The sequence below is a fragment of the Carcharhinus amblyrhynchos genome, chromosome 3 (assembly GCF_965287045.1).
Source record: "Carcharhinus amblyrhynchos chromosome 3, sCarAmb.v2.hapA, whole genome shotgun sequence".
Classification (NCBI taxonomy): domain Eukaryota; kingdom Metazoa; phylum Chordata; class Chondrichthyes; order Carcharhiniformes; family Carcharhinidae; genus Carcharhinus; species Carcharhinus amblyrhynchos.
The window spans coordinates 17,575,631-17,588,872 of record NC_137326.1 but is presented as its reverse complement, the minus strand read 5'-3'; the positions used below and the strand labels follow the sequence as shown (position 1 = coordinate 17,588,872).

The window sequence follows — 13,242 nt, the reverse complement described above, 5'->3', positions numbered from 1 at the left end:
TATTGCAATCTTTATATTACTGAGATTTCCAACACTAGTGATGCATATTTGGGGATTTTCCACGAGCTATTTTAATGTCTATTTTATGGATATGATTGTTTACCATGACAAAAAGGAAAATTACCTTTTTGAAGGTTAATGTTGGCTGGAACATTTAGTGAACAACTGCAAAGAAAAATCTATTTAAGCATTGTCCCATTTGTTTTCAGTACATTGCCACAGTGTATTCAATCACCCATGCCTATGAATGCATGCTAAAAGAATATAATTAACTTTACAGAAAAATATTTTACAAGGGCATTCTCTCTTTTGTAGTCACATCACGAAGAGTAAAGCAAGAAAGGGAGAGTTAAGGTGTGGAATACTTTTGTGATTGCACTCAATAAAACCAATAGTGAAATGCAAGTTTTGCAATTTGAGGAAATGTAGGCAAATCATGGGAAAGAGTTATATTTAGAGGCTGAGACATGCATTTTACAGTGAGTTGGTCTGTATTGCAAATAAAACACTCAGTAAAACCAACAGTGGAATTCATGTTTTGTAATACAAGAATGTGTAGACGAGACATGAGAAAGCTGCATGTAAACACTCGCGTTGTGCCAGGCACAAAATATTCAACCAGCCACATACAAGTATGTTGGTATTTAATCCAATATTAACATTTTTGAAAAAGAAAAACATGTGTCCAAAAATATGCACAATTTGTAAAATGCTTTTGCAATGTTTAGAGTTAATTTTTGGAAAATAAATCAAGTAGCAAGACACCAAGGCCACCCAACTGTCTTCAGCTATTTTATCAATGACCTTCCCTCCATTATAATGTCAGAAATTCATGGATGATTGCACAACGTTCAGCACCACTCACAGCCCTTCAGATACTAAAGCAGTCCATGTCCAATATGTACAAAGACACTGACAATATACAGGCCTGGGCTGACAAGTGGCAAGTAACATTTGTGCCACACACATGCAGGCAATGTCCATCGCCAAGAAGAATTTAACTATCTCCACTTGACATTCAATTACATTACTACAGAGGAATTCCTCACTAATCAACATATTGAATCCCCAAAGCCTGTACACCATCAGCAATCAAAATCCCTACAGTGCAGAAGGAGGCCATTCGATTCATTGAACCTGCACTGACCACAATTTCATCCAGGCACTATCTTTGTAACCCCAAGTGTTTACCCTACTAATCTTGAAGAGATATTGAGTACAGAAACATTAACTTTGCAGTCAATGTGCAAAGACACAATAATGATAAAAATATAATCTATTGTCTGCAAATTCAGTGTGGGCATTTCTTCACTTTGGAAAGCATTTTGAAAAATGGACCAGAATTTGCTGCAGCACAGCACCTAACAATGTCTGCCCCTGTCCCCGTCAACTCAAAATAACTTTTGTCTCCAAAGTCATTGAAATTGTCAGCTTCATTGTGACTGAGGGGAACAAGGCATCAGAGAGCTGAGTGAATAACCAACCAATACGATTTAATGATTGGGAAATCAAAATAGAAAATCCTGAGGAGGGGGGGGTAAGTGAAGTCAATGTCAAATCAGGTACATATGATGTAAGGAATCCTGCCACTTGAGTGGATGAGCACAGCTCCAACATCACAAGAAGCTCAACACCATTCTGGGTAAAGCAGTGCACTTGACTGGCTCTCCAATTAGTATCTTCAACATTCACTCCCTCCACTTTCAACACAATGGCAACAGCATGTGCCATCTACAAGATGTTCTGCAGCAACCCACTAAGGCTCCTTCAACAGAACCTTCCAAACCCACAACCTCAACCACCCAGAGGGACAAGGACAAATGCATGGGTACATCACCACTTGTAAATTCCCCTCTCAGTCAACACAATCCTGACATGCAACTATATCGCCACTCTTTCACTGTCACTGGGTCAATATGCCAGAACTCCCTTCCTGACAGCATTGTGGATGTTCGTGCACCATATGAGCTACAGTGGTTCAAGGAGGCACCACCATCTTCAAGGGCATTTATGGATGGGTAATAACTGCTGGCCTAACCAGCAACACTCACATCCAATTAGTGAATAAGTAAAAAAAGGTCTTTTGGTAGAATAAAATTGGTGAAAGAAATGACATGCTGTCAAAACTTTGCGTCTCGTGGTCATCAGGACAATTCACAAGAATACCAAATGTAAAGGGAACAACAATTTAAACTTCACAAGAGTGTTGATAACTGACAATTAACAGCCAAGCCTATTTAAATTCAAACCAGACAGGTTGGCTCAGATTAGTAATGGCATTGCCCTGGGGAATGAACTAGACAATGGGTGTTGCCTAGTTATTGAGGCAGGCACAACGTGTGTACCTGTTTTTTTTGTCTGCAAAGAACAAGGTCCAGTGTATTAATACATATAGCTCCTAACACATTTAAGAGCACCACACTGTAAACGCAAATGATAATCTTTAATTGGTTGTCAATGTAATCCTTAGCATGCTCAGGATTGATCAGTAAATGCTCCAGAATCACATCCAATGTTTGCACATTGTTTTGAGATTTGCAAGCATGGGCTGGTTGGGTATGATCGGCATTTTGTCTGTTGTGAACAGCCGAAGGCATTTAACAATTAGTCATCATTTAGCTGGTGCATTCTCCACGGCAACACCTCTACTAGAGTCCACTTGCCAACCAATCAGTACTCTCTTCTCATGAAGTGTAAATTGTTGTTCCTTTTACATTTAGTGTTCCTGTGAATTGTCCTGATAAGTGCAAGATGAAAAGCATGTGTTTTTTTCCAGCAATTAAAAAAGACAATTTCGCACAAAAAAGCTTATTTTAAGGAATGTACTGCCATTTCTTTACATTGTGGCCTCCATCAAATAAAATGTACACCACAGTACTTTTTCACAACTTTCTGTATGCAAGTACAATATCCACAGATAATCACATAGGCATCATAAATGTTACCTAAAAAATGTCAAACACCATACTTCATTACAGTACTTCTTCTCTCTTCCTAATTCACATAACAGTAAATTGCAAAGGTACTCAAGCTGGAGAATGGCTTCATTAGCAAAGCATTTTGCCAATTCTGACTTTTCAATGTTATCTAGGCCGATCTTATATATACTACTGCAAATAGAAGTTGAACAGACAATTGAAACTCCAACAGTAATCAAATGTGGATTGTCAATGATATAGAAGCTCAAAACACAGCAGCACAGAAGAATGTAGCCTGACCAACTTAAAATCATAGATCTTCAAACTGGAATCCCAAAAGAATCTTTGAATGATATAAGTGTGTGCGCTTGTTTTGGGGGAAGGGTTGTAAGGGGGGGCGGTGGGGAAGTTCAGTTAACATGCCAGAATTCTCCAAGCTATTATATAAATCACCATTAACAATAAACTAAATACCACCAACATTTCATTATTCTTCCTTTGGCTAACATGAGCAGAGTTTCAAGAGTCCATACAAGCTCCTCGGGAGTGTGTTAATACTTGCAGAGGGGTCTCACAAGGAAATGCAAGTCTAAATGGGGAGAATGGTGAGAGTTCCAATTGCATAGCTCAATTTATTAATTAATTTGTGAATTCCTGCATTGATCCAAAAAGTGATAAACAATATTTTCAAATAACACAAACAAGGGCAAAAAAATACTGAAAATCTAAAATGAAAATGGAAAAAGCATCAAATGGAGAGAGAAACAAAAAAAAACTTTCTTCAAAGCTGGGAAAAGTTTGAAATATAATAGATTTTCTGCAAACAAAAGGGCATGAATAGGAAGAAGAATAAAAGAGAAACCCTGTGAACATTTCTCCCCCCCATTCTTGTTTCTCTTATTTCTTTTCCTTTGCTTCCAGATAGCAACTATTTAGGATCCTCGCATTCACACCTTCTCTAGATGTATCTTTTGCTTCTTGTCCCCTTTACCATTCCTTTTTGTCTGGCACCTTGAAATCTTTTGTTATCAAATCTTTCATGCTCTCCAGCCTCTTACAGATTTTACTTTTGCTCTTCTTCTCTGTCTCCCTTCTTTAACTCACTCAAAACTCTTACATCTCCAATTTTTCCTTGTTCTGCTGAAAAGGTCACAGAAAAATGATAACTCAGTTTCCCTCTCCAGGAATGATGCTGAGTATTTCTTGTTTCTAGTGTTTAAAAGTAAAAGTACATTATAAATTGTCATTCGATATCATAAATCATTGAACAACAATATGTTTGCAAAACTGAAAACATGCAGGGCCAAAAAAAAAAATCAATTAATGATTTTTTTTAAATTCTGATGAATAACAATTAGGAATATTGGTGCTGTGCACTGATATTCACTGTCCCTGTGATTTACTTATCATGCTGGAGGAATGATAAATAATCCAGCTTCCATGAAGTTTATCAAGATGGATTAAAGATGGCTAATAACTAAAGCCAATACATTTTCTATTAGTAATTAGTGATATTTCAGTGGACCTTTTAAAGTTTAAAATTGAAATTTAATTATTAGTGTCACAAGTAGGCTTACATTAACACTACAAATTACTGTGGAAAATCTCCTAGTCGCCACACTCCAGTGCCTGTTCAGGTACACTGAGGGAGAACTTAGCACCTAATCAGCACTCCTTTTGAACTGTGGGAGGAATTTGGAGCACTCAGAGAAAACCCACACAGACACAGGGAGAACCGTGCAATCTCTGCACAGGCAATGACCCAAGCCAGGGATCGAACCTGGGTCCTTGACGTTGTGAGGCAACAGTGCTAACCACTGTGCTTTGTCCATAGATATCTTCTTTCACCTCCAGAATTCTTCTATCAGGCTTCGCCTTAATAGTCTCTGTTTCCTTACATTGTAAAAAGTCTGAGTTTATTTATGTACATTAGCATGGAACCTTTTTTGTGCATTAACCCTAAAAAAGAGAGCCTCCATTAAGAACATCCTACAATATGCCTAAACCGTGGATGAATTCAGGAGGAAGCAAACTTTTTAACAGCCTATTTGTATTTTTATTTTCTCATCTGTTGAAGCAATAAGAAAATAAACGTAAGTTCCTCAACAGTTATTTCATATAATGCACAACACATCCTGTGGCGGCATGGTGGCACAGTGGTTAGCACCGCTGCCTCATAGCTTCAGGGACATGGGTTCGACTCTTGGCTTGGGTCACTGTCTGTGCGGAGTGTGCACACTCTCACCATGTCTGCATGGGTTCCTCCAGGTACTCCACAGTCTCCCACAGTCTGAAAGATGTGTGGGTTACATTGATTGGCCATGCTAAATTGCCCCTTAGTGTCCCAGGATGCATGGATTAGAGGGATTAGCAGGGTTAAAACAAGGGGATATAGCGATAGAGCCTGGGTGGGATTGTTGTCAGTGCAGGTTCGATGGGCAGAATGGCCTCCTTCTACACTGCAGGAATTCTATGATTCTATGAATTCCTCGCTGAATATATTTAAGTCACGGGTAGATAGGTTTCTGATAGACAAGGGAATTAAGGGTTATGGGGAGAAAGCGGGAAAGTGGAACTGATCCACTTCAGATCAGCCATGATCTTATTGAATGGCGGGGCAAGCTCGAGGGGCTAGATGGCCTACTCCTGCTCCTATTTCTTATGTTCTTATGTTCTAATCCACCGAGTTCCTAACATGCCCCCAAGTTTATTTTAGTTGTGAAGGTCCTGACTATATTCATGTAATTCCTTAGCTGTAACTGTATGCCATGAATCAGTAATTGATAAATGCCTGAAAACAGTTGAAATCTTTCACTTCATTCTATAGATTAATGAAAATTAAATAGGGGTCATTCTTTTTCATTGTCACATCCAAGATGTATCATTAAGTCAGATCTGCTACTCCTAGAAGTGAATATATCAATTATTTTACTTTTAATCTCACTGCAGATTTCTTTAGAATCACTTCAGTGATGTGTAATTGATTTCTGAGCTACTATAAATCAGTTGTGATTAATTCTGATATTTATTCCATGTATTTCCTGCAAAGCAACTAATCTTGGGGACTGCAGGCTGTTTGCCCCTGACTTCATGCCCAGCAGTGTGGAAAATCTAGTTAAGTGTATGCTCCTTATTTACTTTTGTCCATAATTAGTTCTATTTTCCTGTAGATTTTGATTGCTATTTTAGTGTCAGGTCATACTGTGAATTTAGTGAATTCACATTCATTTGCTCTTTTTCCAGCTTTAACCACTCTTCCGTGTTGTGCCATCTTATACCTCAAGTGGCTCGAGCTCTAACTTTTGCCACTTTCTCAATATTCATTATCCTTTCAGAATATTCCAACGATACAGTACTGTAGGCTTCACATCCTATTTCTTCTGTATAAAACAGTTTATCCAAGGATAGATATCTCTGTTTTGTATGCGTCAGTAATCCACACATCTGGTGGACTGTTAATCTAATCTACAACTTCATCAGTACAATGAAGATAAAAACTCATAATTCTGAAGTTTGGCTTTTTCCTCTACAAGCATTTTAGTTATTAACCAAGAACTTGGAAACAGAATTCACATTCAATCATTGCACCTAAGTAGCACATACCAGAAGCACCATGATGTACGTCTGTTGCCACAAGTGATGTCAGAATTGTGAAATGATAGTTTTTGGTCCACCACGTGATAAACATATTCACTTGAAGATATAAATAGGCAAGATTACATTTGCTAAAGCCAAAAAGAAAAGTATGTGAATGACTTAAAAGGTAGTTCATGGTTATGATAATGTACTAGAATTGCAATCCTGGACATTATGACCAGTCCATGGAGGAATATGTCATGGATTTTGATAGGGGCTGTAACTGGCCAATGAAATTAAATTTGAAGATTCCAGATGCAGTACTGTCCTTTAAATTGTTGGATTGTGCATGTCTGTCGCAGATGGATAGTCTTCTAGTAATGACTGGAATACAATTAAGGGGAACAGAGCGTCTCTTTGATCAAATGACAGCATCACTAAAAATCGTTTTTCAGGAAACAATTGTTTCCTGCCACTTTTTTCAATCCAGATTGGAATGTATAACACCCAGAATACAGGATTCAATAGTAGCTCAGCTGTGTGCCAGACTAAATGGGACACAAAGGCCCTTAAACAGAGACAGTTAGGGTAATAACAGACCTGATGTTGAAAATGGATATAATATTTTGATAACATGGAAAGAAGACACACATAGGAAAGTGATAAACAGATGTTTAAATCAAAGAAATGCTAAAGGGACTGTGAATCGTTGTTTCAATTGTGATTTGCTAAATCACTACATAGTATACTGTCCAAAAAGAAGAAATCTTATCTTTGAAACGACACATAATACAGAATACATAGAAACCAACACTGACATAGATAAGGAGCATGAAGACTTTGTTCTGGTCACAGAAAAGTTGAGCACAATTATAAGTGTCCTGATAACAGACCCTTACAACTGTGTTGTTTTGGATAGTGGATGTACATCCACTGTCTGTGGCCAAGGTTGGCTGAAATGCTTTTTAGGGTCTCCTGATCATAAAGAGTGAAAGAAGATTCAGTTACCCAAAGTGGGCACAGTGGTATCATACATACCCAAAGGATCAAGTGAGTGGAGGGATGCAACTATAATCAGAAGAGCAGGAAAAGCCTCAGGAAAATATGAACACTGGTTCAATGTCCAAGAGCCAAAGCTATAGATTGGGAAAATGGGGTGGAAAGATGGAAGCCAAAAAAGCAGGATTTAAGTTCTGAAGATGATTCAGTGAACCTAGAAAAAAGTCAAAAACGTGTGACTGAAATTGTATTAACGGAGAACAGTGGTCTGAGAGTAGCACCCCTGGCAGGGACAGACACAGCAGTAGGGACCAGAGTTTAACAAGGAAGGCTAGGAATCAAACCAATGACAGTAATAGGGGTAGAAGTCCCCAGGATAGGGAAATGTTAGCGGCTGCCAATAAAATGGAGCTTATGGAAATAATAGAGGCCAAAAAAAAGGAGAATCAGAAAGAGTTTTGGTGTACACCAAGGTACCAGATGAAGGGCAGCCTGCTCTGTTCCATCGGTGGGTTTGCACAGAGAAAGTTTTGCAAGACGGGACTTACAAAGCAAAAGCCAGATTAGTAGCCCGTGAGTATGATGAACACTCCGAAGGAAGAGACATTAGGGTTGATTCACCCACATCAGGGAAGGTGACACAATTTTGTTTTGCTGTCCTAGCATCTAATAATTGGGAATGTAAGTCGATAGATATCAAAGCAGCATTTCTACAGGGCAAAACATTTCAAAGGAAAGTATTTTGAAGCCACCCAAAGAATCAGGTAATGCATAGGGACAATTGTGGAAACTGAATAAATGCAAATATGGATTGGGTGATGCATCAAGGGTTTGGTATTTTTCTGTACAATCTGTACTGCTGAAAACTAGCTGTCTCCAGTTAAAAGCAGATCCTGCAATATTCTATTAGAACTCTGAAAGAAAATTAGCTGGAACTTTCATGATGCATGTTGATGATTTCCTAGGAGATGGCATAGAAGAGTTTGAAAAGAGAGTAATTAATAGACTAAAGACAGAATTTAAAGTAGGAAGTCAAGCAGTTGGTGCTTTTCGATATCTCAGTGTTGATGCTCGACAAAGCAAATCTGGGATATCAATGAATCAAGATAGCACTAATCCTATTCCCATAACCAGAAAAAGGTCGATGAAAAAGAGGAACCAACGAATGGAAAAGAAACAGAAATGTTGAGGAGTATGATAAGACAATTAAATTGGCTGTGCGCAAAGACAAGGTTGGATGGGAGCTATAATGTCCTAGAGTTAATTAATATGTTGAGACATGCTTCAGTCAGAGAGATCTTGCAGGCAAATCAAATTTTGAAAAAGCTAAAATTAGAGGAATATGTAATTAAAGTCCCAGCTCTAGGATAACCGGAAGACAGGAAGTTAGTTATGTTTAGTGATGCTTCAAATGTCAATCTACCAGATGGATATTCTATCAGTGCCGGTTTCATAATATTCTTGGTAGGTAAGGAGAATATTGCTTCTTAGCCTGGCAAGCAAAGAAAATAAAAACAGTCAAAAGTACATTGGCAGATTAAACCATAGCATTAGTGGAGGCGGTGGATAATGGGATATATTTGTCTGACACATTAGCAGAATTATTTTTCATGGCAACATTGGGAAAGAGAGTACCAATTGAGTGTTATGTGGACAATTGGTCTTTATGGGATAATGTTCACTTGACAAAACTTGTAACAGAAAAATGACTGAGGATTGAATTGGTCAGCATTAAATGAATGTTGGAAAACAAGGAAATTCCAAAGCTCAAGTGGATTGGTGCAAATCTGCAGTTATCCGACTGTTTTACTCAAAGAGGTGCAGGTACTGGAAAGTTGTTAAGAATACTGGAGGATGGTTGTCTTAAAATAATTTGAAAAAAAAGGGAACTCTGATGGAATGCAACGAACGATAACATTGGATCTGTGATAATGTAACCAATGGTAACATACTATGAGGGTCAGCTGACCTGGCAGACAAATGTAACCAATGACAAAATTATGTGGTCGGCTGACCCAGTATAAATAAGCAGCAGATGGGAGTTACTGGGAGTTTGTATGGCCCAGGGTGTGGCCAAACAATAAGTTTCTTTATTAAATATTTTTCTTTGATTTACTTTTGCAAGTTCTTTTTATTGCTTGCAAATGAAGAATTCCTTCTGCTGGATAAGCATGTCCCTCTGCTCCTGCTCTCCATTTAGGAATTCACTTTTTTTGTGTTGTCTCTCTGTGTCCTTCTGAGAAAAATATGCCACTTCAAGAGGATCAAGAGGTGATTACAACTTTCAAGGCCTATTACCATAGGTGAACTTTTGGCCAGGCCTTCAGGGAAACTGAAGATGATGGTATTCTACCCTGAAAGAATTTTGGAATAATAACACCATGAAGACCATTGATAACATCTCTGTGGCATATAATGAGGTTACCTCTCCAAAATAACAGTTGTGGAGGAAGGTGTGGCCACATTGTGTTAGAGCCAAAGGCTTTGTGAAACCAAAACTCCAAGAGATAATTGTAGAAATTGGCAAGAAAATGGGGTCAGAGGAGCTAAACAGAGGATTTTCAGAATTGCTTGTTTCTCATGAGATTATATTTATCAAGGATCTGAAAGAGGTGGAACAGAGGTCTGTAAAGGGGGAGGGAGAAGGCTGACGAGCAAGAACAATCAACTAAGACATTCAGATCAGAATCATTTGGTGATGCCTTGAAAGTTAATGTCTTGTGACACATTTGTAGCACCCTAACTGAGCCAGAAGCTCCAGGTTTGACTGCCACAAAGATGTGTTTATCATGTGGCCAAACAGGTTGATTTTCAAATCCTGCTAATAGCATGTCAGCCAGAACCTGCAGAAGATATGATAAACCACTGCAGTGTCTTGCCAAGCATAAGCAGAGATCAACATATGTTGCGACACCAACACCCTCTTAGGGAATGGTACCTGAAAAGACAAAAAAAGTCTTGAAGTTGAAAGAGGCAATGGCCATCTTTGATAAAGAATACCCTAACATGCAGGCTAGATCGAGGATGGAACAGGGACATTAACTGTTGACTGCATTGTCTGAGATTTTTTTTCAAAAGTGCAGCTATTACTGGAAAAAAAATCTTTAACCCACTGCAAATAATCCCTCAAAGAATGTTCCAAATACCTAAACTACTCAAAAAGCCCCTCCTAATAATCTTCCAAAAAGTCCATCCAAACTCCAGTAAAATCCACTTCCCTAAGTGAGACAAGATTTCACAGCTTGATCAGCCAACTTTCAGATTCCAGCATCCATAGTATTTTGCTTATTTGTGTTCTTAGCTTTGTAAGGTTAATGGACATGTTTGTACGGAAAAATATATTCCAGAAGACTTCCCTCAGGAACATAACATTATGTTTTCCAGGAGCCTGTTAAGTGAGCACTTTATGTTAAATGTCTCACACTCACTCAGAGGTGAACGTGCTAAAACTGAGCCAGTGCTAAAACTGAGCCAAAGCTAACACTGAGATATGCAGCATTCTTTAATAAGGAATATTATAAAATAAATTTTCATTTTAATTATTAGACCGCTATCAATATGTCTGTGTGTGCATCTTGTGTAGCCCCTAACTAGAAAACGGAACTGTCCAATCAGCACGCTACATTGAGCTGTTAATAAATAAGTTAATTATAGATTTTACATTTGAACAGTAAAATACTCATCGTTTCAAGTTAAAATAGTACATGCTGGTTACCCCACCTAAATAACATTTACGAATGCAAATCCGCAATGGAGTTAAAACAAATAGTTAAACTAAAAGATCAAAACTAATGTAAATAAATCGCTTTTACAAAACGCATACACTATTGTTCACATTTCAGATTAAGTTAGAGACCTGAAAAGCTCTCAAATCCATGAGATGTTACCAGAAAACAAGTAACAATGCAGTCAACATGATCAATGAGCGTGAAACTTACCATGTACTAATTTTTTCATCTCATTATAACGACCCCACAGATAAGTTTTGTTCTCAAGCTTGCCTGTTGTGTTTGTTCTGCTGACTTCAGTAGAATCCTCTGGGCTGTACTGCGGCGCCCGACCCCGCTTCTCGGAGCTATCGATGGGCACATCAGCACCTTTTGTGCAATAACCTAGGGCGAAGTTGGCGGCGGAAAGCTTGGTCGCTTTCCACTGCAAAGAGGCAGAGAGCGACTTGGTGAACAAACTGGCCATGGTGCTGTGCTACAGTTTGAATTCTCGCGTTCAGGGCGTGCAGTAAATCAGTGTGGAGTAAAAGCCTTTTAAGCTGGGACAGACTGCGGCAAGCTGCCCCTTGTTCTGCAAGGATCAGGGCTTTTTAATCGTATTCTGTGGATCTGGCTAACAGCTCTTGTCACAGACAAAGGATTCTCCAATCAAAAGCCTGCCTTTGCAGTTGGGAACCAATCTCATTTGGGAGCTCTCCCTTTTGCACAGGCTATTGGAGGAGGGCGTATGTTAATTTCTAGTTTCTCGTCAGAAACCACTGGGGGGAAAAAATCGTGCTGCCAGTTCTGCACGTACTGGTAGTGGATTAGTATTTCTATGGAAATCGGTCCTTCCATTATAAATCACAATAAAAACAAGCAAAACAGGAGAGACCGAAATAGAAATGGAAATCCACACTCCCTTGTCACATGTGAAGAGAAAATATTTAGATTGCAAAGCCTTCCTTGGAACTGAAAGGGAACCCAAAAATAGCGTGGATATAAAAAATATAGTAAGAATGTTCTCAACGGGATACAACAAAAGGTGACCAAAAACATGAGAGAGGCTTCTATAAAAAGAGATAAAATGATCGTACGAATGCAAAACAATAGGAAAGAAAATCGAGAGAGGTGCTAATATCTGTGTCATTGTCCAAGAGCAGTATAGTCCTGGAATTTGCATTGGTTTGAAAAGTGGGAATGGGGGAGGGGGGAATCTAGCAATGTTTTGAATTTAAAGTCCTCATCCCAATGTTAAATCTCCATAGTCTCTCTTATTTGTCCCTATAACCTCCTCTAGCCTTACAACACTCCAAGATCTCTGCTTTCTTTTTTTTGATTTATTATTGTCACGTGTATTGGGATACTGTATATTGTTTCTAGCGCCTATACAGACAAAACATACCATTCATAGAACACACAGGAGAAAAGGAAAGGAGAGGGTGCACAATGTAATGTTCCAGTAATCGCTAGGGGTTAGAGAAAGATGAACTTAATATAAGGTAAGTCCATTCAAAATAAAAGCAAAATACTGCGGATGCTGCAATCTGAACCAAAAAAGGAATCTAGCAAATCTCAGCAGTTTTGACAAAATCTATGGAGAGAGAATAGAGACAATGTTTTGAGTCTGGATGACCCTTTATCAACTCTGAGATTTTCCAGCATTTTCTGTTTTCTTGTTTCAGGAACATTCAAAAGTCTGATGGCAACAGGGAAGAAGCTTTTTCTAGAGTCAGTTGGTACATGATATCAGACTTTTGTATCTTTTTCCCAACGAAAGAAGGTGGAAGCCAGTATGTCCAAGGGGCATGGGGGCTTTGATTGTGCTGGCTGCTTTTCTGAGGCAGTGGGAAGTGTAGACAGAGTAAATGGTTGGGAGGCTGGTTTGAATGTTGGACTGGGCTACGTTCATAACTCTTTGTAGTTTCTTGTGGTCAAGGTTAGAGTAGGAGCCATATCAAGCTGTGATACATCCAGAAAGGATGTTTTCTATGGTACACCTGTAAAAATTGGCTTTCCTCAATGCTGGTCTCATGTCCTTC

The 13,242-nt window shown here is 38.7% G+C and overlaps 1 protein-coding gene across 1 annotated transcript in view; it reads right to left on the bottom strand.

Annotated features, from left to right (window-relative positions):
• Positions 1 to 11,787, bottom strand: part of nt5dc2 (5'-nucleotidase domain containing 2) — a 64,872-nt gene extending 53,085 nt beyond the window's left edge. Inside the window, exon 1 of the mRNA XM_080181777.1 lies at positions 11,432 to 11,787. Coding sequence (XP_080037903.1) covers positions 11,432 to 11,687 — 256 coding nt within the window. The 5' untranslated portion in view covers positions 11,688 to 11,787. The remainder of the gene's footprint in view (positions 1 to 11,431) is intronic.
• Between the last annotated feature and the right edge of the window lie 1,455 nt (positions 11,788 to 13,242).